The sequence below is a fragment of the Anopheles arabiensis genome, chromosome 2, assembly GCF_016920715.1.
Source record: "Anopheles arabiensis isolate DONGOLA chromosome 2, AaraD3, whole genome shotgun sequence".
NCBI lineage: Eukaryota > Metazoa > Arthropoda > Insecta > Diptera > Culicidae > Anopheles > Anopheles arabiensis.
The window spans coordinates 18,514,938-18,540,625 of record NC_053517.1 but is presented as its reverse complement, the minus strand read 5'-3'; the positions used below and the strand labels follow the sequence as shown (position 1 = coordinate 18,540,625).

The 25,688-nt window shown below is 45.6% G+C and overlaps 1 protein-coding gene across 5 annotated transcripts in view; it reads left to right on the top strand.

Moving 5' to 3' along the window:
• The window catches only part of LOC120895440 (translational regulator orb2), a 244,249-nt gene that overhangs the window by 113,805 nt on the left and 104,756 nt on the right, over positions 1-25,688 (top strand). For all 5 annotated transcript variants that reach the window (XM_040298806.1, XM_040298802.1, XM_040298803.1 and 2 more), the window contains one exon: positions 6,898-6,948. In XM_040298806.1, coding sequence (XP_040154740.1) covers positions 6,898-6,948 — 51 coding nt within the window. The remainder of the gene's footprint in view (positions 1-6,897; positions 6,949-25,688) is intronic.

Genomic DNA, 25,688 nt, shown 5'->3' with positions numbered 1-25,688 from the left:
ATTAAACTCATAAATTAAACATTGCATAGAGATACGGCCGCAGATACGCACATTAATTATTTATGCGCAAACTTTCGGGCGGAGATGAAACGCTCCAACACACAGTGCCGCTCTCGTACGGCGTTGGTACGGTGCAATTGGTACCTGGGGCCTGGGCGTTGTAGGGGGTGCGATCTGCGATCAGCTTAAAATGCATCGAAATGAAGTAAGCGCGAGTGGGGCAGCACTGGCAAGTGGCTTAATTGTATATTCATATCGTGGTTTTTAATTGGTAGAACATATTTTGGAGTACGGAATACGCCGACCACACTTTATGTGAGATAGTTGTCACGCTTTTTTTTGTTAAATTTCATGAAGAAATAACTATTCACAACAGCATGCCTGTCATAAAGGATATAAAGTGGAACATTGTGGCACAGGGAGTTGAGCTTTTTGAAATGTAAGGATTCTACGAAACGAATTTTCTACAATATACAATTAGTTTTACGGCCAGGCAGTAATATTTAAACAAATAAATAAATAAATAAACCATTAGCTTTATCCTACTAGTACTCCGTAGTTCTGTCCTCTAGCGAGTCATCAATTGTTGATAGTTGAGGTTGAATTAAATGCTATCACACGCAGTAGTTGTCTTTAAAGAAAGAAGATTTCACAAATTATTCAAAAAGGCAAAAAACCACTGAAAGCTTAAATATTTATCGCAAAAAATGTAAACAAATGATTCGAAACTGTTTCCAAAAAGCGTCAATTACCCCGTCACACTCACTGCAGACGTTCAATGGGTGCATGCGTCCTTAACACAAAAGTTGCAAAAATTAATGCTCATTTTAAACTTTCAACCAATTAAACTCCATGACACTTTCTTCCCTTCCGGTCAGCCAGAAGTATCAAATAATTGTGCTCCCCGCACTGTACCTTCTCGTTCGGCCACTGCACTACTAATTGCACTGCGTCCATTAACAATGCGTCAACGTGACAACTAGCCCCAACCGGCTGTCAAGCGCGAAAGCAGTCAGCAGTGAGCACACAAAGCGTTTGCCGCGGTTTGCCACAGCACTTTCGGGGCAGCACTTGGTGGTGGGCCATTTTTCATTTTCCTCCCTCCAGCTTTACACACCACCACCCCTTGTGTGGCAGCATGGCGCTCACTTCTCCAAAATGGTTGTTTATTTGCGCTCTTTTTCTCTGATTGAGCGTACACTGTGGGTGCGTGGCGGTGGGAAGAGATGAGGGGCAAACTTCCGACCTCTTTTTTTTGAGGCTGTTGTTATTCTGTCCGCTCAATGGTAGTAACGATGAAACAAATGAACGCCGTATTCGTATTCCTACTGGCTGTTCGCTCACCTTCATCTAAGCCAATTCCGAAGGCCAATGCTGACGTCAACGGGTGCCCTTTGCCTATCCTCCAACCTTCCGGAGCACAACCGGAAGCGACACCCGTCGCACACCTTTTGCACCTGTTTGTCCTCCGCCCCCTCCACGCTGGAAATGGAGTTACACAATAGAAATTCGGTGCGGTGGCTGCAACAAAGGCTACCCCATCACCACCATCATTGGGTATTGCGATTTTGGGGTTTTGTGCACCCCCGACTCTACCCCGCCAGCTCCTGCCAGGTTGTGGCAGATCCGGAGGCCCCCCCTTCAGGTGCTCCCTCACTCCAAAAACCGTTCCGTTTCCTGCCGGGCCCAAGCCGTGAGGTCTTGAGTGTAATTAATCACATCGGTGCTACCTGCTTCAATGGATGGAGGGAAAGCATTCACCGGCACCTCGCACTCGCTTGTGACTCTTGCGCCGGCAGCACACAATGAGAAAAGATTGAGCGAAGTGAGGAAAAAGTAAGACATCCTTACTCATGCTCCTTCTGATTTCTTCATGGCAACAACAGCAAAAAAAACCCCTCCCCAACTGAAAGAACGACAGCAAAGATTTTGTTCCAGATTTCTCGGAACGATGGACTCTCTGACCTCTTGTCCGCTTCATCCCGTTGTTCCGGTTTTTTTTTGTCTTTGTCCGCTTTTGAGGTGTGAGACGACCAGGACCAAAACGCTGCGAGTTGCTAAAAATTGAATACTCACGTAAGCAGAAATTAATGAATTCCATTACTCTTCACTTGACGCTCTCGCTCTCGTTCGCTTTCTCTCTCCATGACGTTTCGTTTAACCCGAAACACGGACCGGGGACCGGAGACCTGGGCATCCTCCGTCAACGGTATGACAAGTTAACGACTTCCGGTTGAGGTGCGGTCCTTTTATTTCTCCCTCCTTTTGACCCACAGCTTTTGACGTTCGATGATTTTCGGACAGCGGCGGACACTTGGCAACCCGTTTCGCATCAACGAAGAAGTGGGAGACCCCTTGTAGCAATGACGAATCAAGCATGAAAATAATAAATCGTTAGACAGATCGACAGTGCGTCTCTATGCTGGAGATGGAGGGGGATTATCACGGCTTAGCTTCCTACCACTTGTATGCCACTTTTTGCTTTGGAATATTTCCCACTTCGTTTCTGTTAGATAACTTTAACACTGTTTAGTAGTATTGTTGAAGAGTTTCTAGTAGATTTTTTCTTTACAAAAAATTCCCGAACACCATTAGCTATGGCGAAAGTTACCATAATAAAGTTAATGTGAAAGGATAACATAAATTTAACACCCAACCTGGCACAGAAGGCCGTAAAAGGCGGTCGGTAAAGTCGGCAGAGGAAGAAATAGCTCGTAAAAATAAAACAGGCTTTAAATTTCGCTCGCAAACTAGCAAAAGAACAAAATTAAGTTTTCCACTGTACCGTCCTATGCAGAAGAAATGAGAAAGATGTAGGGAAATAGGGAGAGCAAAAAAAGGCAAAATCAAGAAGCACACTTCCAACAGCAGACGAGCGAAAGCAACACACACACTCTGGAGTTCCTCATCCACCCAGGATGAATGGTCTGGAATGGAGGAGGGATGATGAAGCAGAGGGTGCACCAAAGCACAGGCAGCACAAAGCGAGATAAGAGTTTTGCAGCTGTCACCTGTCAGTGACAACGGAGGACGGCGGACAACTGAAACGATACTTATCGTGCGCCAGGAAGTATGCAATTACCCGCAACGAGTCACCGGAGATAACCTCCGAAGAAAATTGTCACCTCTTTTGCAACCCGGGCACATTGGTTCTTCCTTTTTCTTCTTCTTTTTCTTTTTTTTTGCTCGTCATTTCAGCATCTCGGATGCGCTATCGTCATGCTAATGTACGTGTACCGTGCTTAATGCTGTGTTGAGTGAAACGGCAAGGACCCTTCCTCCTCGCCAAGTGTAGGAATGAGCTAGGAATGGCAATTGTGAGCAAATATTTTCCCCAATTGAACCGTTTGGCCCCGCTGGTGGAATGTCTTTCACCATGAGGGAAGCCGGAACACTGCCGAGCACATCAGCACATTGCAAAAAGAAAAAGAAAAGCAGTGCAAAACAATAGTTGAACGATTAGAATACAAACTTCGATAGCTTTGTTCTACGGTGTCTGCGTTCTATCCACTCCTCCCTCCTCAAGGAAACCTCCCCAATGGAGAAGGAAAGATGGAAGGGGAAACCCGTTTTGCGCCCGGGTTGCATCTCAATCGAAAAGTTTTCGATTAGAAATTGAAACAACGAAAGAAAAGAGAAGAAAAGAACATTGCACGAACAAACACTGCTCAGAATCTTGGGACTGCTCAGTTTTTAAAAGTTTCAAGTTGCATGCCCCACCCTGACCATCCCTCCCCCTTCTTGCTGGCCCGCGCATTGGCTAAACTGTCCTTTGGGGGGTCTCGATAGCGCGCCACGTGAGAAGCGGATGATATTAATTTTCTCAACCCGTTGCTCCTTCTTTTTTCCGTTTTTCCTTGAGGGGGCCAGTGTTTCACATTCCGGCTGCTCGGTACCTGATAACAGATCGAACACGGCGAGAAACAAGAGAGAGAAAGATAGCAGTGCTTTCTCGCAGGGCACATTAATTACTGCTCAGGGATTTAGCACGAACATTAGCTCGGATGTTCGCCCCAGTTTTGCCCACTGGCGGTACAGTTGTTTCCTCGATTAAAGTAACTTCCTCCAGCGGCCTTAACCGATGGTAAATGGGAGCCGCTTTCTTGAGTGTGCCTCCTCCCACAGCACCACGGAAGATTCAACTGTCCAGGGTGACGCGGGGAGGGGTTTCTTTTTATCTTTTCCAGCACTTTCGCTCCCCCAACCTGACGCACCCGAACCACTGCCACCGGATGGTCGCTTCCACCGGATGTCTTGCTACCAGATGGCCCGGGGACCGTTTGTTTCTTTTTTTCCTCCCCTACAGCTCTTCGTGCTGATTTGTGTTGCATTGATTTTCGTTTGTTTTGTTTGCTTTGTTTCCCCGGTGTGGTGCGTCCCAGTGGGCTCCTCTTCCACGCTCGCCCATCGGGACCGGTGAGGGAGACATAGAGACAGCCTCGCATCGGCATTCTTTTGTGTGCAATGGATTGGGTGGGTTTGCTTCTGGGTTTTCCAGCCTTCGGTTAGAGAAGCGAGCTCGGACGATCGGACATGCTCAATGGAGGGAATACATTTTTCAAAATAATCTCTAGCACACACACACACGCAAGCGGCCAATGTCACCATTGGAGATGAGATGGGCAAGCGAGATTCGCTCACGTAATTAGCAATGCTCGAGTATCAATCAGTTTGCTTTAGCTTTGCCATTTTCTTCCTTTCGTCTTCGCTATGCTGCGAGTCTGCTGCTTACTCCCAATAGGAGGACGGAAAATGGCACAATAATCGGTACCGGCGTGTTTTTGTTGTGCTGTGAAAAGTTCCGGTGGCAAAGTTCCGGTCCGCACAGCTATCAATCAATTGACAAAAGGCGCGATGATTTTAGTCAACTGCCAGGGCAGCGTCATCGTACGGGAAAAGACATGAAACAGATACGAAAAAGGAGCGATCGTCGGACGGCCGGATTGTTCAAATAGCGCCTATTGGCGCTTGTTCTTTTTCTTTGATGCCAATCAGTGATTGTTGTCTATTGAAGCTGTGATTTCTCATTCGGGTTCTGTACAAGCGTAACCGAAGCGTTTATATCTAGAGACGTTTTGCTGAACGGTTTTGGATGTATGTTTTGTTTTCTTTGGTGCGATGCGATAATCGATTGGTAATAGAAGTTGCTTTTGTTCTACCATTGTTCATTCGTAGCATTCGTGTTAACTGATTTAGTCTGACATAAATTGCTCCAGAAAATCATATAGCAGATTTATAAATAGAAAAAAAAGAGCTCCGAGAGGGAATAGCATTTGTTTTAATTGACATTAATTTTTCAAACTTCTGAGCTCAACCCTCAAAATGATCAAATCTATACCCAAATCACTGCTTAAAAAGCCAACCATAATCGAACTTCGTATGCAAAAAAAGCGAGACAATCTGCAACTGTATCGAACCGCTCGTAAAACAGAAACGCAGCCGGCAAAACAGGAAAAAACAATTTCCTGCTCTCGGTTTTCGCCACTTATCATACCCCGCCACCAGCAGGGACAGCGCTTCCGAAAGCCTAACGCTTTTCGAAATTAAAACACACACATAAAAAAGCGAACATTCTTACGCCTCAAGAGCAACCACATTAAAATATCAAACCATCGCGAACAGCAAACAAGCAAAAGCTCGCGGGATTTCTTATCGTAAAAGCAATCCATGGGGCATCAGAGGGGGGATTAATGGTCAATAGCGAACGCCTCAATCCGCCACCATTGGTTTCGCTCTCATCCCGCTTGAGCAGGGGAATAGAGCAAATACACGAACAACAAAAAAATATAGGCCTGTCCCGAAAGTGCACACAAAAGACCACCGCAAGGGCATAGTATCGAAGCGTCACACTTTGGTTTGCGTGTTTTTGCTTTGCTCCTGCGCCCTGACCTGGTGCGTAAGAAAAGTGAGATTTAACACCAAAGGCGCTTTTATGGATGGGAGCAGAGTGGTAGCAAAAAATAAAGAAACCATACCGGCTTCTACCTTACCTTCTACCACATGCCTTTAAGCAGAAAGCTGCCGATGGACCCATCCCTGGACAGGGTTGAACTGTTTTTAAACCCGTTGCGCGATTTAATGCCTTTTTTTGTAAATGAGCATGACGAAGCAATGTCGAAGTTCGCGAGTTTCCACTGTTCGCTTTTTCTTTTTTCGTCCTCGTTGCTGTTTTGGTTATGATTATGATTTTTTTGTTTGTCGTTACTGCCTACCGTTGCTCCCTTACCGAACAGTTATGCCCGATAAGCAAACCTTACCCCTATCCCCCTACCAATCATATCCCGAACCGTAGCACGATAAAGCAGAAGGATTTACAACAAAATCTTTCTCCCTTTCAAAACTGTTTTATTTTGTGATGAAATTGTAAGACGACCGTCGCTTGAAAGATGAACATTTTTGACAGTCTTTTGCACTTCGATCAACCGCGAATGGCAGGGGAAATTTGGTGGCCTGGTCCCTGTTGGGTGTTAATAAAAAAAAACGCAACAGAAGTTGTTTCCCTTTTTTAATGTCTGCTGCTTTTCCATTTTTTTGCTGTTGTCTGCCTTTCCCTCGCAAACCCATTGTGTGTCCAACGGCTCGTGGCCGATTTTCTTGCCGTGTGGATGTTTATAATTACATTTTCATGTTTCATTCAACCTGTTTTCACCATTAAAGGGAATCTTAAGTAGGGTTCGAAACCCGAAAAGGGTTTCCTCCCGCGTGGTAAAAACCCATCCCCCCGCGGGAGGAGCGTTAGGAACGAGGAGCGGGATGAGAATGGCAGGGATCAGATTGTGAAATTCTATAAAATAATCTTTGCTTTGCAGACGCCATCGTCAGGAGGTTTTGAGGTTTCGTTTTAATGACGTTGATCTAAAATGCGCTTTTTTGTTCGCTCCTTTCCTCTCGTTACAGGATTTTTAAACTGCAATACCAACACACTGCAATCGCTGGCCCAGCTACATGGTAAGTATAATGGGGATTTTTTTCTTCTTTCATTTTAAACCATTTTTCGCCCCCTTCCATAAACTGCTCAATATACATAAAGCAGCATTCAATCCCGTATAGAAGATAGAAAAATGCAATCCTCCCAATGCATTGCGCTTCCACAATCACCAAATAATAAATATATGAATTACTCTCCCACCAATTCTCCACCCACTCACTGTTGTGTGTGTGTGTGTTTTTTTTCATTTAAAATCATAAACATTCATATTCATGCGGCACACATTACCGTTCACCACTCCCAGTATCGCTTAATACGCAGGTCGTTTTTGTGCGCGTATCTGTGCGCCACGCCACCGACGATTGCTTTAACAGCGTGCAACGTCATCAAATTGTTTATTAACCACGCAATTGCCAACGCAAAGCGCTAATCGAGTGGAACTTTCTTTATGGTCAATAAATGTAAACACTGAAGCGCACACGCCAACACACGACCCCGCATGTGTGTGTGTGTCGTAAAAGTAAGGCTTCATAATTACGCCTGCAAAGCTGCCATCATATGCAAACGAGCTGACTGCTGACGTGCGAATGGGATGGATTGTGGCAAAGGGCGAAGGCAAAAAGTTCATACTAACACACACAAACACACACGCGTGCGTGACAGTTACAGCATAAATGCGTGACGTTCGTTTGAACGGGAAACGCTCGGCTTGCTGCGTTGACTGCGCTCAAGTCAAGTTGCTCTCAGCCTTCTCTCCCTCCCGAGCACACCGAACTGTCCGTCACCAGTGGCAAAGTGATTGCAATGAGTAGGCACTGGAACTGTGCTTCCGGCTGGAAGGAAATGGCTACGTGGGTATGGTAGTCCTGTCCCGCCACGTGGAGCATTTTAAAAGTATGCAAATTAGTCCATTAACACACCACCTGAACAGTAAGCCCGTGCGTGTGTGTGTGTGTGTGTGTGCCACATACACACTGCGCCCCAACAAATGGCCAAAATGGAGGGGGCATGCAGGGCACAATCCACAAGACATCCTCTTGAAATGGCAATTGAAGAACGATTTTGTCTGCCACATACCCCACAGCCAGTGAGCACTTCCCCCACACCGCCCTGTAGAAGCGAAGGGTGAAGAAAAATGTTTCGATAAACTTAATTAAAAGTCATCCAACGTTTTGGTGCAGGCATTTGGCCGTTCCCCGTAAGTTCCCGGCTGCCAGCTTCCCCTTATCACCGTACAATAATGCCCTTGCTTGCCCCTCCCTAACCCCGGCCATAAGCAGCATAAAACGAGAATACTGCAAAATAAACACTTTTTGACGACTGGCGCGCGATTCCTTCCTCACACCCCAGCCCCTCCCCACCCAAACCCGACCGTGATGTGCGGTGTTGAAATGTTCACCGATCCGTGACCGTGGTCGGGATGGAGGAAAAAATTAAAAATCTCTTCCAACCAGATCCCTCGCCCTTTGCATCTCCCTCTTGCTGCTACTTACACTCCAACTCGGGGAGGGTGGGAAACAAAAAGTTGGCTCCTTCGGCTCGTTGAACCCTTCCCTCCCTCGTGTGTTTGGTGGTAACATTTTCAATTCCACAAATTGCCCATCACATTCAGGCAAGTGAGTTTGTTTGTTTTTTTTTTTTTGACGATCAGGAAAGAGAGGAAAAAAGGGCAAAATTGTTGGAAAACAAGAACACAAACTCATCTCATCAGTCCCCCTCCCCCACCCCTCGCCCCCTTTCTGGGCCACCGTTGTCGATGCCGATGTTAACGGAAATGAATATGTTTTTGTGCCTCGGCAACGCCACGCCAGGGTGTACCGGGGGGGTGCGTGTTGTGTGCGGGGAGAGCGCACGAGAAACAAAAAATAATGAAGGAAAAATGTTTCTAAACGGGCGAGGAGGGGGGGAGGGGGAAGGGGCAGCTTTTATGTATGAAATAACCCGGGATACGAAGCCATCTCTCGCAAAGCGTTCGGAATGTGTCATCGTGCTGAACCTCTGGCGAGGGACGAACCATTTACATGTTCATAATTTTTATTGTTATTATTACTGTTATTGGCCTCACCTGGCTTTTTCCCCTGCAAGTTGCGGAACAGGGCTCCTGCGTTAAAGGAAAGGGTGGAATCGGTGTGTATCCTCCCATGGTCGATTCCCTCCCCCAAACCGCGGGTTTGCCATTTTGCTGAGTTTTGCAGAAGCAATAAAAGAAAAGTACGCTTAAATTATGATACTACACGAACACGTGTACGCTTTGAGCGCAGGCGGCGGGCCGCAGGCATGCTTCCTCACGCTGTCCGTCCTCCAGTGTGAGCTGAGTTTTTTAATCGACAAACTGTTTTACAGGAATGTTATTGTACCCGCGCTTGTGGAGAGAAAGTGTTTCAAGGGGTGGTCAAAAACACGGCTGTAATGTTTGTAGTGGACGGCAACGGTAGAGCTGCGTTACACACAGAGGAACGCTTGAGACGTTACATCATTTCATTGAAAAACCCCTTTAAAAAATCAAACACAACATTAAAGCATAAGGTAGTACACATTCTCGAAATTATGGTTGTTATTTGAAGATGAAATAACGTAACGTTGTGACGCATTTTTGGTAGCATTGTAAGTGCGTACTTAGTAGCGCTTGTATTGTGGGGACGGTTTTTCCAACATCAAACGGTAACCGGCGCATTGAAGATTCCTGGACAAGCTTTACATCGTCGTTTAGTAATTTATGAGGAAAAGCGGTTTCTCTTTGAGCAAACAATGTTGCAATGTAACGTTTGCTAGCTTAATTCCAGGTATAGCTAGCGTTTGTCAGCTGAGACAGCCTTTGTAGAACGGATAATTCTACACATCTGTCACAGGAGTGTGTGGGCATATCTGTTCATTTGTGATGTCTATGCCAAGAACACTGATGAATAATGCTCTTTACACAAAGCATAGAAGCAAAGAATGAATTGAAACAACTCAATCCGATGATATTCCTTGGTCTTCGTTCATCAATGAACACGGAGTTCTTGTTGTGTTCGTACAGACAAGGGTTCTGATGGGTTTTCCTTAGACGGGGCTCTGCTATCTGCTATCGAACAAACAAAACACGCTTTGATCGGTACTCTATCATCGGTGCCTTGTCTAATAGAACAGAAACAATCAGCCACTTTCCTAAACTCGATCGAAGAAGAACGATAGTTGCCGTTGCCTAGATACAACGGTTACTTAATTTATTTCATGAGTATCCTGCATCAAAGTGTATGAAGATCAGGTTGTCTCATAGCCTGTTTTTTATAGCAAAAGTTGAACGTCACTCTTTGACAGCATGGGTGAAAACATTTCCCCAAACAAGCTTTCTGACGACTTGCCTAATACACAAACAATCTTAGAATCTTCGTTATTTGCACTGAAATACTTTAAAAAGCACTCAAAATATTTCTTATTGTAAGCTAAACCAAATCTGTACTAATTAAAATAATGCCGTCGATGAGGACACCAATGTGTACTACGTATGTGTTACTAAGAACAAAGCGAACCGTTCCTATGGAAATTCATTTCACCCATTCTGTCAAAAGGAGCTTTTTTTAATTCCGAAATTAGTTGTCAATTTGTATGGGACGAGACCATCTGGTCTTCATACACTTTGATCCTGCTTAGTTATACGTATAATATGGCAAAATATCCAAAAACATCCAAGTAAACCAGCATTTTGTGTGATTTTGACAAACGCTACGATCGTTCCCGATTTCGATCGAGTTTGGGAAAGGGGTTGAATGTTTGAAAACAAAAACAAACATGTTAGGATCACCTTAAAGCGTTCCCTTATCATTATAAAAACGAATAAATGTAGAGTGCAAACATCAGTTCACTTATAGCTTGATAGAGAAAACAAGCCATTGCAGCAACTTGCACAACCTTACACTTAACACAACCTTACACATTTGTTGAAATGGAGCAGAATTGGATTAAACCCATGATTTTCGACAATTAAATAGAGATATGAACCTCAAATCAATTATACTACCATTTTGTTCTCTTGCTTCTACCAACAATGCAAACAAACTTTCAGCCACATTATTCGATTGGGCTGAAATATGTTTTTCAATGCGCGCAGTGGCAACACTGAAAGCAGACCTTAATACATCGGTACAGCAAAACATTCCCGGGAACACCCTCCACTTTCCATCTCGACCGAACGGATATTCCATTGTCGTGATTCCCGCACAAAAAAAAACGATGGCTAAGGACAGGCAGGTTGCAATAAAATCAACCATTCAAAAGCTGTTTTCCTCCCAGCTGCGCAGGTAGACCAAAAAGTGGTTACGAGGCAAGACCTTACTAGCTAGCCCAGAAGCACCCGAGGACGGGATGAAGCATCCCCTACTTCCCCCAAGTGGTTGGTGCCGTGTGGGACAGAGCAATAGGCTTACGTCATGTGCTTTCTCCACCCCCAACTGAAGTCCTGCCGTTGGAAGGTGTGGTGAAGGAAGCAACCGTCGCTCACCAATTGTTATTGGACGCACGTGTTCCGCATTTTACGCAAAAAGATGTAAATCTTGCTCAATGTGTGTGTGTGTGTGTGCTCTTACGCACACACGCAAGGAAGGATGAGCCTCGGCCTTAAACTCCCACTGCGCCCGTGTGGGTGACATTTATGCTTGTGTCTTGTGGGCAAGGCAAGGCACACTATTTCCGGCTTTGGAGTTCGGAGGCGTAATCAAATTTTGGTTTGACCGCACAACCGGTTCTTGCGGAACGCTGCAACGCTGGAACAAAAAACAGGAGAGAAACCATGTGTGCCGTTCTCTACACGTCGTAAAGTGAACACGTCCGAGTGAAGTTGGTGGTGGGGGGGGGGTCGTGTGCGAGGAAATGTTCGTTCTATTTCCTGCATTATTTCCGCATCCGACCTGTGACATCGGAGCATGTGTGTTGAATTGTAACCGTTTCCTTATCCTCACACACGCACACACCACACGTTTTAATGGCATACGCAAGAGCGTCCCGATAGGCTGCCCTTGAGCACATTGAACAGAAAGAGGGTGAGACGATTTAAAGCTCAAAAAGCAGCTCCAAAACTCAATTTATCACTGACCGTTTATCTGAAACTGAAACCGTTCCGATGGAATATGAAGCGGAAAATTTCACATGTAATTTAACGCAAAATGAGATAATCCAACGCAACGGTTTGGAGCGCTCTGTGTGTGTGACACACTCTCTCTCTATCTCGCTTTCGCTTTTAGTATGTTCTTTACAAACATCTCAAGCACCGGGTGTCATGCTGTCAAAGATTTCCCGGTTTCGAAAACGACCTCATAAAGGTATCGACCATTGATTGATCTGTTTCCGGCCATTTGATGGCAGCAGGATGTGGTCCTTAGCACACATATTGCCGGCACACTTACAAACACAAACAGATAAACACACACACACAGTAGTAGTACTAGTAGTAGTAGTACGTTCTTCATGGCTCATTTCGCAAGCAGCACTTAGCACCAATATGTCACCCGTAAGACGCTGAGCGTCTCGATATTTATCGACCGACCCGCAATCCCCCGCAAGCCCTACTTTACAGCGTGTGCTCGTTGATCTCAAACCCAAACCATACCAAAAGGGCCACCGAAACAAGCGGCGAAAAGCGCAAACGTGTCAGGGATTATAAAACTGGACCACCAGAGTTCGGGTTTCCGGTTTCCGAGTAAGAGGATGCTCCCTGCCTGTCACGCCACACACCCGATCATCATCCGTCCGATCCGATTGGTATCATTGTAACGGCAAACGAGCAACAAAAAGAGACCAGAAAGATACAGAAGGAAAAAAAAAACACATTTCCCGTCTTTCCCGGCAAAAAAGTAAAACATTGACAGTATTTCCGATTTCGAGCGAAGATTATGATGCTGCAACACCGGGAACACCGCGGCGTTGGTGTATTCGCACGTGGACACACGGGTGCGCTACCAAGGACACCACCAAGGCTTGGGACGAACACCCGAGACAAGCTGCTCCTGTTTTTTTTCCTGAGTTTTGTTTCACCAAGATCGAAGAAAATCGATTCGATCGCCTGTTTGGTGGTAGTCTTCCTCTTCGCTGTCCACACAAATGGTGTTCGCCCTGCTTTGTGGGTAGTGGACCTGATGTGAAATAAAGTACGAATCAGTGGGTAAATCTGCACGGATGATACTCGTTACGGACTGCTCCGTGGATGGACATTAGGGGGAGAGGGGTTGTGAGCTACGATGAATGGCGCTAAGCAACGAAACAGCGGTCAGGCAGCAGCAGCATCGGATATTTTATTGCATTTGCTGATTGTCGGGTTGAATGGCGCGGACGGAAGTGTTCATAATGTAAAAGTTATTGCTCACAATCAGTCGACCGTGTGCTGCGTGCGGGAGGGTTTGGTGGAAGAAGGGTGGATGGTAGATTTGGGGGGGGGGTGATTTGAACATTGTCTATTTCAATTTTATACTTCAATTTCATGTGTTTGATGTCGTTGTGCTGTTGGTGTTGTTTGGAGCTTTGTTCTTATGAAATTTGAATCACGGGTGGTTGGGTGTTTTGTTTCTGTCTTTTGGCAGATTGTTATATTCTAGCTCAACGGCCGTTGTCGAAGCCGATTGATATTTGGTTGGCAGCATTGACTAATAATGGTGTTCTATTACAGTGACACGAAGCAGAAATCGTAACGATGTTTTGATGGTTGTTTTTGACTTTCTTCTTTTTTTTGCACAGTAATGTATCATTTTTCAATGTAAAAATGTTATAACGTTACGTTTTAGGGTCTACTGCGTGAGTTGTTAGGTCTAATTGCCATTACTATAGATTCTATAGCAATAATATAGCCTGAAATATTTACTAGGCTGCCAAACACCGCCCAGTGGAATTATTACATAAAACAGCATAAATTTTACAGGTTTAATAAACTGAGGAGGGGATTTTGTTCAGTATCCAATGACTAGTTTATTTCATGGAATTTAGTTTCTTCTCATCGACAAAAAACTGAAAAAAAACACATAACCGTACTGTTAATCTTACTATAAACGGGTTGTTTTGAACGTGAATCGTGCAACGTCCAACATAGTTAGAACAGCAAAAGCTTTATACAATTACGTATAATAGCCTGCTTTTGAATAGGCAGCAGTTTTATTTTTTCACAGCTCCAGATTATGGAAAAGTGACAAAAGCTCCAGAAAGCAGCAAAAGCTCGCAAAAAGGGTTATGGTCTAATAACTTTTATAAATCGACCATTAACGCTTAACATTGGCCAATGGCATGACTTTTTCTACGCGGACATACCGGTCTATATAGGCGTTTGAGGCTTAATTTAGTTTCACGCAGCCGGATAATCAGTCCTTGCTACGGGAGGACGGCCCATTCTAGACATGAACCCACTAAGCGCCTGGTCTGAATTCCTGAATTGACGATTATACCACGGCACGACCCATTTAATATATATATCTGGAATCTAAATTACAACAAAACGAATTAATACAAAAAGTATTAATACAATATTAACGACAATAATACACATAAAACGTATGTAAAGCTTGTTTTTAATGGTGTATTTTGCAAGCTATAGACTAAACGGATTTTTCAGTCGTGTTGATTTGAATTTATAGTCTTAGTCAATGCCAATGCCTACTTGGCAATAATCTTCTTGATTGTTGCCTTGTAGCCAATACCTTGCAAAATTTCGTGACCTTCTTTGCTCTTCCATAGTACTGAGATGAGGTTTTAGGTTAAGTGGTTTCAATTTGATTCTGCATGAGTTTGGACGATATTCAAAGGTCAATTCAAACAGTTCTACAGCTTCCATTAGTAGATGTTGGCCGTGCACTTCTTACCAAAGGACACTTTTTTACTATAAACGCTCAGACAGCAGCCGTTTAGTGTGAAAAGCATAGCAATACGTTTAAAAGTTTGATTTATTTCATTTAAGCCCTCTATTGCTTTGCGTTTTTTTAAAAGCTCCTCTTTATCTCTTTTCTTGTAGTACTGAATCTCACCTCTTGACCATGAACAGATTGTAAAATCTGTTATTACGTTCGTACTGAAGCACCCAAAGCCTCCTTTCAGCGCTGCTCTAGCAATGGAACTGTGTCGGTGTTGTGTTGTCGGCTTGACGAGCTTAATCGGACACAAAATTGTACAAATAATGGCGCTGACGGGCAATAAACCTAAAGCAAAGCACCCCCCCCCCTCCAAATCCGGCAGCATTTGTCAAACATTTAGCCCAGAACCTCCTCCAGCCTTTTCTATCCGTACATACACATTTTCCAACTCCCAACCCTTGCTGCAGCAACGGACGGGCAAATTATATGCCATGAGCTATCAAAACTACATCTCCCCTGAGATAAAGCAAATGTGGATAATCTAGTCCGTGGCATGGTACATTGTAGCAGAATGAACAGCAAAAAAAAAAAGCAAAACCATTTCTGGCATCGGACCAGGGACGTAAGCTGTCAAATCGCTACCCGTAACACCCGAAGCGCCTGCCGGACGACTGGCCCACTCTGATGCGCTAATTTCCATCACTGAACATCCTCCAGGGACGGACGGTACACATCGGAGACTGTCCCTGCCATTCTGCCTCCCGATAACACGCTACCCTTTTTGGCTTCCCTGGGTATCCCCGGGTCTGTGTCTGTGTGCCAGTAAAATAAATGGTTCATGAATCACGATCGCTGCTCGGACGCTCGCACGGCCGGTTCTGCCGGTGGGAGAATAAATCCATCACATTTGCTAACTGCCATTAATCATTCCTCATTTGTAGGCCCTGCGCACGTGTGTGTGTGTGGATGTGTGCGGCTGGAGTTGGCCAGAGGCCACATCGCCTACCCGAGTGCCGTTACCAGACTTGCAGGCCCTGACGGGACCGGAACCGGAGAGGAATGCGTCAAAAGTGACACACGTAAAAATGGACCCCTATTTTTGACCTGCCTTTGTGCTCTCACAACCAGCTGATACTCGTATGTTTCGTTTCGGGATTTGTTCTCAATTCAGAGGAGAAACGTACAAAATCGTGTGCATAAAATTGTACTTTTTTTGTCACACCACAGACATCGTGTGTTTTATGTTGGGTGGAAATTGGGGAAAAAAAATCACCTTCTCTCCCACCCCCCCAAACAGCTCGATAAACTTCCCTTTTGCCTGGATAGCAGCAAAACCCATCCCCACTTCACAAATCATGCAAATCGTAAAACTTGCGATAAACAACTAAACCGATAAGAAGCGGCGGCAGTGGATAGAAGTAAGGGAAGGGGGAAAGGAAGAAAACAGCAACCAATTTCCAATTACTCTTCTGTTGTGGAACTACCTTTCTAGGGTGGTTCCCCCCCCCCATCCTCTCGTTCCCTTGCTATCCACCATCCCCCGAGGAGATTTGGAGCGTTTGCCAACCAAACCGACAATCGATCGGTCTCCCGAGCTCGGTAGCTTTAGGCCATTGTTCATTATTTATTAGCCTCCTGGTGGGTCCTGGTGTGCAAAACAAGCCCCCCTTTCCCTCTCATCTCCCTCCCAACTTCCTCCACGAAACAAAAGTGAAAGGGCACCGGACAGCGTACGCAAAGTCAAAGAAGCAAAGTGAAAGAATTTAAAGGGGCTGCCGCCCAGCCCAGCCGCCATCTTTGCAAAACTGTTTAAATATTCATGATCTAAAGTTATTCAATTACTTCCTTTGCGAGAGAGAATAAAAAAGAGTTCTCTTCCCTTGGCCGAAAGGGTAAGTGTTTTTACATGCCCGTCCGCGCGCGCGTGTGTGTGTGTCTAGTCCTTTTGGCTAGTACGAATTGGCCACGAGTGGCAATGAAAGAAACTCTACCCCTTCCGAGGGCGTAAGTGCACAAACCCTGACCGGACAATAGGGAAAAACAAACTCTCTTTCCCCGGTTTTGCCGTAATCTTTTCTGCTCCCCCTCATCCCTAGCGAACGGCGTCAGTGTAAGGGAACCGGACAAAGGCAAAGCAAAGCAACAACAACAAAAAAGCATCCCTCGGGGGGCCAACCTCCACAGCGTTTCACTTCCCACCACGGGTGCTATGTTGTAGCAAAACTTGTTCCTAATTAATGCGATAATAAAATTGAATGGAATTAAATTCGTAAGCATTAGCTATCTTGCCACTCGCCTGCTTGGCCACTTGCTTCGGCGTGACTTTTGGCCCTGCCCATCTCCAGAATCAGCAAAGTTCATGTCCTGAGGGCAGAGAGAGAGAGGGGAGGTTTAGCGAAAGTTTTCCCTCATTTCCCATTGTTTCGGGTGTTTGGTAAGATTTTTCTTCGCTGTTTGTTGTTTGGTTCTTTTTTTTCTCCCCCCCCCCCCTCACACTGTTTCTTGACCAAACGCGCGCGACCATTCGGCAACAATTCGCCCAAAGTGTGATCTGTAAGGAGAGTGGTTTTTTGTCTTCTCCTTCTCGATTGGACTTTTCTTTCCCCCCTAAAACCAGCAATATAAAGTGGTCAGCATCAGTGGTGACACACACAGAGAGAGGTAAAAGCACTCGGAGTGAAGGCACAACTTACACACTGCACCATTGGCCATTGGCCATTCGGTTGTCGGTTCATTTGGCATCCGCGCGGGCTGGGGCACTATCAATGCTATTCAAATGAGTTTGAGTGTTTTTATTTCTATTCCAGTTTCGTCCACGTCCACTCCGGCAACACAGCAGCGACCTGAGTGTGCTCTTTGACCTTTTTAAAATTCAGACTTTTTTTCAACAGCATTTTCTGAACAGAAAAAGCTGCTCCAAAGTAGCGCGAAAGTAGCGTGAGAAACCATTGCCGAGCGAACCTACTTGGGCGAAACCTGCGATGACCACTTTGAAGTGAAAGAAAAACAAAGCCAAACTCGGGACAGGATGTTTTAGCAGAAGCACAACGCTTTCGGACAACAGTCTCTCTCGCTCTCTCTTAACTCCCGGCTGTGACCAGTGGAGTGTTGTTGTGCTGTAGAAACAAAATACACAGACACAAAACAAGAAGATGCGAACGCTCCCATAGCTTTAACCGGTAATCCTCGAGCGGTAATAACCATTAACGCGAATCTTCTCACCCAGCGCTAAAGGGAAGCGTCTTTATGCTTTCACCTTGAGAAAGGGGGGTGAGGGGAGGAGAAGAAGGAGGACAGAAAGCTCTTTATGAACTTGAAGCTTGAAAACAATTTTCCCTTTCAGTGGGACCGGGATACACTCTCATACTGCTCGCACACTTTCTCTCGCCCCGCATGAAGTGAATTTCCGTGCAAGTGTGGACACTCTACACTACCACTTTCTTCCCTCTCTCTCTCTTTCTCTTTCGTAGTGTAAACGGGAAGATGGTCGGACTGGAAAATCTGACAAAAACACAAACATGTTTATTACCGTAACTTTGGCCACTTTTCTATGAAATGTTTGGCACTTGCTGCTGCTGCTGCTGCTTGTGTGATTGTGCTCGTGAGCGTGAGCATTGCTTCATGGTGCGAAGGGGCCGGGTCCGAACCCCGGGATCGTTTTGAGCAAAAGTTTAAACAGCAATCATCATCGTCACCCCCATTGCCAAATGATTATTTAGCGTGCAAATGAAGCCGCATCGGGTTCGGGCCAATTGACGTGGTGGTTCCACCAACCCTACCTACGGCTTAAGTTTGTTTGTACAGCCACTCAAGTGCTGTTCGTTTTTTAGTATAAACGAAGCATTTTAAACTAGAAGAACATAAATCAGGCGTATATGCAAGCAAAAGAGAATGTATTTGCAATTCAATCTTGCAAGATTTGTAGAGGACGATTTAGTGATTTTACGCTTTGATTCAGATTAATATAACTAAAATAAATGATTTTTAATATATTCTTTGGCTATTTCTAATTCTAATCTTCTAATTTCTAATCTTCTATTTTCTAGAGAGAGTTATTTACGATAACGCTGCTCAAAACCAAATTAAAAGACTGTTTTTACGGCAAACTAGTAAGTCGTTCTAAAGACAGTAAAGGTTCGCATGGGAAATGAACCTTATATAAGCGGAAACGTCCTCTTTAGTATGCCACTGATCCACCTCAGCTTTCATTATTATTATTATACATACCGTTTCCTTCAGCTTGTAGCTGTAATTTACTGCTGTTCATAATTTTCTCAACCGCCCGGCATGCTATTCATACCGTCCAAACCTTCACCTTCCCACCCACTGTGACCTTCCTGTCATTACTACCGCACAGCTGCCATCCAAGCGCTACTTGTGATTGACAACACGTCCACTTTGTTGCTTAACTTTCTCAAAACATGATTGAAAACACGCCTACCGGGCTACCGGTGCAGTAGTGCAAAATGGAGACGCCTGGTGCTAATAGTGTCCCGTGCTGCTTTTACTTCCATTGCTTTCCCACAACCCTTTTGCATCACACATGCGAACCATGTTGACCAATTAGAGTGATAGAGGGATGCGGGGTTTATGTCCCACAGGCTTCCCCCTCTTCTCAAAAAATAGGACTCCCAATCTCCGAGTGAAACTTTTTTGAAATCGTAAGCCAAGCGCCAAGATGAATACGGTCGGACGGATGATGTGTTGGCCTTCGGATATCTATCTTGCCATCAGTGACCCTTTCATGAGTTCCTTACCCCTTCGCCACCACGCGCAATTCAAACGCTCCGGAAAGGCTGGAACCGTTCACTGGACTGGCGTTAAGCCCCCGGGTTTCTTAAGCCGAGCCCTTTCCGCTTCGCAAGCGCAAATGTTTTTCAGCGCCCGGAAGGTATGCAAATTGTTACTTGCTGTCATTATTCGGTTCAAGCTCCGGCCAACGAGGGTTTCTGGGGCCCGCCGGAAAACAAGCTGAAAACGACATAATGACACCCGACCCGACCGATAACGACAGTGTCATCTCTACACTTGGTGCTGATGGTGCTGGAGCTGGTGATGATGATGATGATGATGGTGCCAGTGTCGAGAACCATGTTGATAGCCCCGAACGCCGGCCGTCAGTCATGAGCCTGAAGGTGTAGAGATCCTAGATGGCGCCGATGCCACCTGATAACAAGCAAATCAGACGCTGTTTCTGCCAGTTTCCTACCCAGCGTTCCCATCCCCATCCCCACACCCCGGGGCTCACGCTCCGCAAATCAAACAAATCCCAAATGGGTGCAAATTTCATACCGAAAATCGGTCGTTCATTTCAGCTTCAGAAAGGTTAAAGAAGACATCCCGCTTGGGCTGGGATGGGAAAGGACGGAGTGCACCCCGCCCCCCGAGTTCTGCTAATGTTGGGTGGCTTCAAAGCGCGTGCACACACACATTTACTTCTTTTCGTCTTCAAAGCATAGTCTCTTGCGTCTGACTTTACACGCCAGCGGTGTGGAGGGAGTTTTCCTTTCAATTCGTCGGTGACATTTCGTTTCCAAGAACAATTTGCACACACACACACACATAGAGCCACACTGGCACAAAACAACAGCCGGGATTGTGTCTGGTCGATGGGGCGACACGGGGCGCGCGCGCGCGCAGCTTTCGCAACTATTGGGAGTTGGTTGACGACTTCTCTTCACCGACTGCTTGTGCTGGAAGAGTTAAGCAAGCGTAAAATTGGACTGTCACTTTTCAATTCAAACCACCTTCTGTGCGTTAGTATCGGTGTGTGTGTGTGTGTTTGCGGGTTGGTAGTTTTTTGTTTGTCTGTTTGGTATAAGCTCATTGCTCCAGTGCCAAACCCGGTTCGGGGGACTTCTCCTTCTGCCCGTTTGCCATTTAGAATTGGACGATTTTTGTATAATCAAATGCCAATGGTGCAAACCACCGAGCCAAGGCTGCAAAAATGAGTGGCTTTCACCTCGTACCCCTTTTGCTGCCTTTCTCTGTGTCTTTTTGTGTGTATTTGTGTGCGTTCTGTGGCTGTGGGGGTGGGTTTGCCTTCTTGACAGTTGGTAGCACGCTCCGGCATTGATTCAATTGAATTGTGTCAGTTGTTTTCATCAAACATGACAGTCCGCTTCCCGCCCGTTCACCACCGTCGCGCAAGTGAAAGGTGACGTTCGCCCCAACTCACTGAAAGCAATGCGAATCTACTTTCCTCCAGTGGTGGAGCTCGATCATCTCGTGCCAGTTATCGACTGCTATCGAAATCAACATCATCAACCGTCTGTCGTCAACCGCAGAACGGGGTTCCGTGACCTTTTACAACTTCGGTCAGCCCAACGGGAATGGGTGACATTTTTGGACACCAATCACTCCCTCCCTTCCCCTTGTGCCCCGATCTGCTGCACACTGTCTTCCACACGATTTTCCATTTCATTACCTTTTGCAGCAATTTTTGCATCTGCAGCGTCGTGTACTCGCTGCTGCGGCTGCCTTATTTGCCAGGCACCAAGCGATTACACCGTCACTCGGTGTGTGTATGTGTGTTTGATCGCGGCGGGATGGCATCGTATAACGCTTTATTTTCGTTCGTTGTATCGGTTTGTGCTCAAATCTGCCGGCAGGGCAGGGCAGTGTATTGAGCTGGCTTTGATTTGATTGATAAAATCCAATATGACTGGCGTTTCTTTTTGCTTTGTTTTTGTTTTATTTCGTTTCTTTTTATGGCTTCATCGTCTTGGGAAACAGGTTCGATTTGCGGCCGGCATCCAAGCGTTTGTTTCGATTCTGCTATACTAGGTGCATGAAAGAGATTGGCACATTTGCGGTTGGTATTTGCGGGTTCGCGTTGGAATAGTAATGCTCCATCCTTTGCAAAGTTTAGTGGAATGGAATAGAAAGCTGTGGCGAAATGAGAATGTCTTTGTATTTATGCGAATAATGCGTTTTCCGGGGGACTGGTAGCTTATGGCAATTGGGTCAAGTTTCGTTTATTAGTTCTGTTGCAACCATTTTGTTTGCTTTGGTTTGAGCCCAAACCCTTTATATTTTATTTATTTTGCTGATTTAATAACTACCCACTAGTGGTAGATATGATTGGTTATTATTGAATTCTATGCTGAAACTAAAGCATAATATACTCTGTTCTAGATGTTCTAAATCTTCATAAAGCTTTTCTTTCAGCTAGTAGATCTATATAAGTTAAATTATTAATTTAATGAAATTTAATGAATTAATGAATTTATTAAAAAGTATCAAAAACTATTTTTATCACAAAAAATTTCAACATTTTCAACAATTTTTCAAATTGTCAACAAAATAATTTCCCCAAACTAATAATTTAAAACATAAATAAATCAAACTTTAAACTTGGCTATCTCGAATAACTTTAGTTTACTCGTCGTTTACATCGTTCACAGCCTTTAAAGCGAGATTAAAGTACTTTCAATAGATTGCAGCTATTATTTTCGATAAAACCAACAAAATTCCTAACCCCGCTTTAAGCAAAATCGCATCCCATTTTTCCCGTTTCAATCTTTTCCCGTTTAAAAGCCGTGTTCACCCAGCGAAACAATTTTCACAACATTTTTTTTGTAATGCCACCCTTATTTTATTGCTCTTTCTTGTTTCCCCACCTTCGTCCCCTTCCCGCTCTCTCCGCCCCTGGCTTGTGCCCACTCTGTCAAAACGTCATCTCCTGTCAATCTAGCCAGCCGCGCACGTATCACAAATGCTGACGAATTCCGTACCCGAACAGAACGGTAAAACGGGCGGCCCGGGCACGGGAGTGGTTTAGAAAATTAGAATATGCAACGGAAATAAATTAAAAACGACAAGCCGTCCGACAGGCGGAGGCTGTGTGTGTGTGTGTGTGTGTGGGTTTGCACAACCATTCCAGCGCCCACTCTCACCATTGGGACCGGGGTCCGATGTTTAACATTTCATTTTCGCTTCACCCGGTCGCTGTATTCGATCGACAATCGTGTTCCCTCCATTGCGGAATTGGTGCAGTTTAATTTGCAAGCAGCCCCACCGAATGGTTTCCTCAAGCGGAGAGATGGAATGCATGCAAAGAGAACCGAAAACGAAATATCCAGTAAAAAATGGAAAATTCTATTCAAAATCATTCCATCCTCCCTCACTTTCTGCATCGTTTCAGCAAAATGATGTTTTCGCCTCTCTGTTGTAGTGCTTTTTGCTTTTTTTTCAGTTGCCAGTTATTTCTAGTTTAGCAAAACCCGAACCCGGGAACATGTTTGTTTAACCCGGGTTTCCTAGTTTTCTTAACGTTGTTCAACACTCACACAAACCGCCTAGTATTCCCAACCATATTTCCACGATCCTATGATTGTGGGCAAATGAAGACTCTCTCTTTTTTAATGCAGTACACCCGATTGGTGCTGCTGATGATTCCCGTGTTTCGATTTCCCCTTTTCCGAATGCCAGTTTCGAATGCCCTTCTTCCCGATTGCAGGCTGCAGCTAATAAATAACGTGAATAATGAAGCAAGCAGCGTCCCGGTGACAGGCGCACCGTAACGATCCCGGTGGAGGTCCCGGCCCCGGATGCAATCGAAGCATTCGCTGCGAGAGTGGCTGTGAAAGGGTGAATTGCACTTTATCGGAAATTCCTTCGATGCTGAAATGCGAGATTCTTATCCACTCTACAACAGCGTTCATACATATACACAGAGAGAGAGAGAGAGAGAGAGAGAGAGAGAGAGAGAGAGCAAGTGTTTCGTTGGCTCAACTAAATGAAGTTTCGCGTACTATCATCGCTTGTGGGAGGCCCATCGCTCCCTCGGCATTGCACCATTTGTTGATGTTTGCATATGTGTGTGTGAATGAGGCCATATCGAGAGACACACACACACACACGCGCGGCAGGCTGAGTGGAGTGGGTTTGCACCATGGTGAAACTATAATTGAACCCACATTCCTTCCATTATGCCCTTCGTTGGGAGTTCCTCTCCACGGAAATCGAACACCAAGCCAACGAATCAGCCCACGTTCCCCGCAGCCACTGTGACGGCAGTCAGTGGGTCATGTCGAGGCTGAAATGTAGCAATTTCCTGCATAAGCTGCTGGCGCTGGATAAATCGAGAGCAGTATCGTTATTGATTGGGAGTCATCAAGTTACAGCGGTGAATGAAAAAAACCAACCATAACCAGGATAAAAATGAGGTGGGAAAATCCACTACCGAGAATCGTATGGGAAAGCAGGAACAGTTGACCTATTCACGCCGAGCCTTCAGTGCACCAGATGGAAAAGTCAAGCTTTATTCATACGAATTTGGGAATAAATTTAATCTGCTCACCGAAAACAAAAAGCAACCAGCACGCGCTGGTTCGTGTGTGTGTGCATGGGATGCGTGTTGATGCTTTTAATCATGGCTGTGTACACACCGGCAACCATGGCCCAAGCGTTCTCATGTTTCAAGCCCATCCAAACCAGAGGGATGATAAACCATTTAGCGCAACACAGCGCCAAATTTACATACCAAAGGGGCGGCGTTTCACTTCGCTAGAGACCGATACTACAGTGTAGCGGAGCGTTTGTAGCGCACCTGGCTGTCCCTATCCAATCCAAGCAGTTAATTCGATAAATTCGACCCATGGCAAGCGCAACTGTTGCTTGATTTAAAGCACGCGTCCCCCCACCCCCCCCCCTCAAAAGGGACCCAGTTTTCGGGGCAAAAGATAATTACTATTAGCTAGCGTTTATAATAAACGTCCAAAATCGGCGAGGGCCGCATCGACACGATAGAAATCTTAATTAAAATCCAATCCAATAGTCTCATCCCCTCTGCCATGTTCGGAGGACGCTCTTTCTCTCACCAGTATTGGAGCACCTCAACTTCACCTGGCTGGTTGGGTTAAGCGAACAGAAAAGACGGGAAGCACGGGAACGTCTGGAAGAAAGGGGCAAAAGTCGGTGTTGTCTGTGGGGCCCTTACAAAAGGGCCGACACCCACACTAACCGGTGTTCCGGCAGCTAGGGAGGCACATGCCTCCAGTGTGTACCGGTCGCAACCTTTCGCAAACGGCAAACGGAAGTTCATTCGTTTAGAAACTTACCCTGTCACCCTGTGTTGTTCGGTCGGCCAAACCCCAAGCCCCAATCTCACCAACCCTCCCGCAATTCCCGTAGTTGATGCTTGATGCGCATATCGCTAAAGTTTTAACGACCTCACCCGTGGCTCATCATCCCCAAAAAGGCTCTCTTCCTCCCCCGGGCCGAACTAAAAAAGCACCATAAATTAAACATTCAAAAACCGGAAGACACAACACAACAAAACGGCCCCATCCTTACACTGTGAGGGTTGAATGCGGGATTGTGCAGCGGGTTTGGTTTATCTTTTTTTGCCCACCCATTCGCCCACTTTCACCCGGTTGCGTTTGGTGGTGGTGGTGTGAGTTGAAAATGGAAACGATATGCCTGCAAGGAACAGGGATCCACCACGAGCATGGAAAGGTTGAAGCGAAGTGCTGTGAGGAAACTGGATCCCGGTCCAGCACAACCCCCGAAGGGTTTGAGATGTTCCCACCAACCACACCGCCGCCGTGCGTTGGCCCGAATAAAGATAAATATTTCTTTTATTGTTTTCTTCTTTCGGAAAGCTTTCTTTTCATGATCTGCAGGCGCCATTTGTGCGCCAATGATGATTTCTTTGGTTTTCACTTTATGAAATCTATGCGCAGCCTTTCCTAGGGAGCAACGAAACGCAGGGTAGAAATCCAGCGCGTTGAGGAGACTGTTCGGTTTCGTAGAACCTCCTGCTCCACTCCAGAGCAAGAAAATAAAGAAACCACTCCCAAAACTTGCTCCTCAAATCGATCAGTGGCGAGCGAAGGGTTTTAACACGAATCGGGCTCAAAATGTTTCCCGTTGGAGTTCCCTTGATCTTCGTTTCAACCCGACCCCCCTTGATTGGTGGCTCATCGGCCGCCATGAGCTTTATTACATAG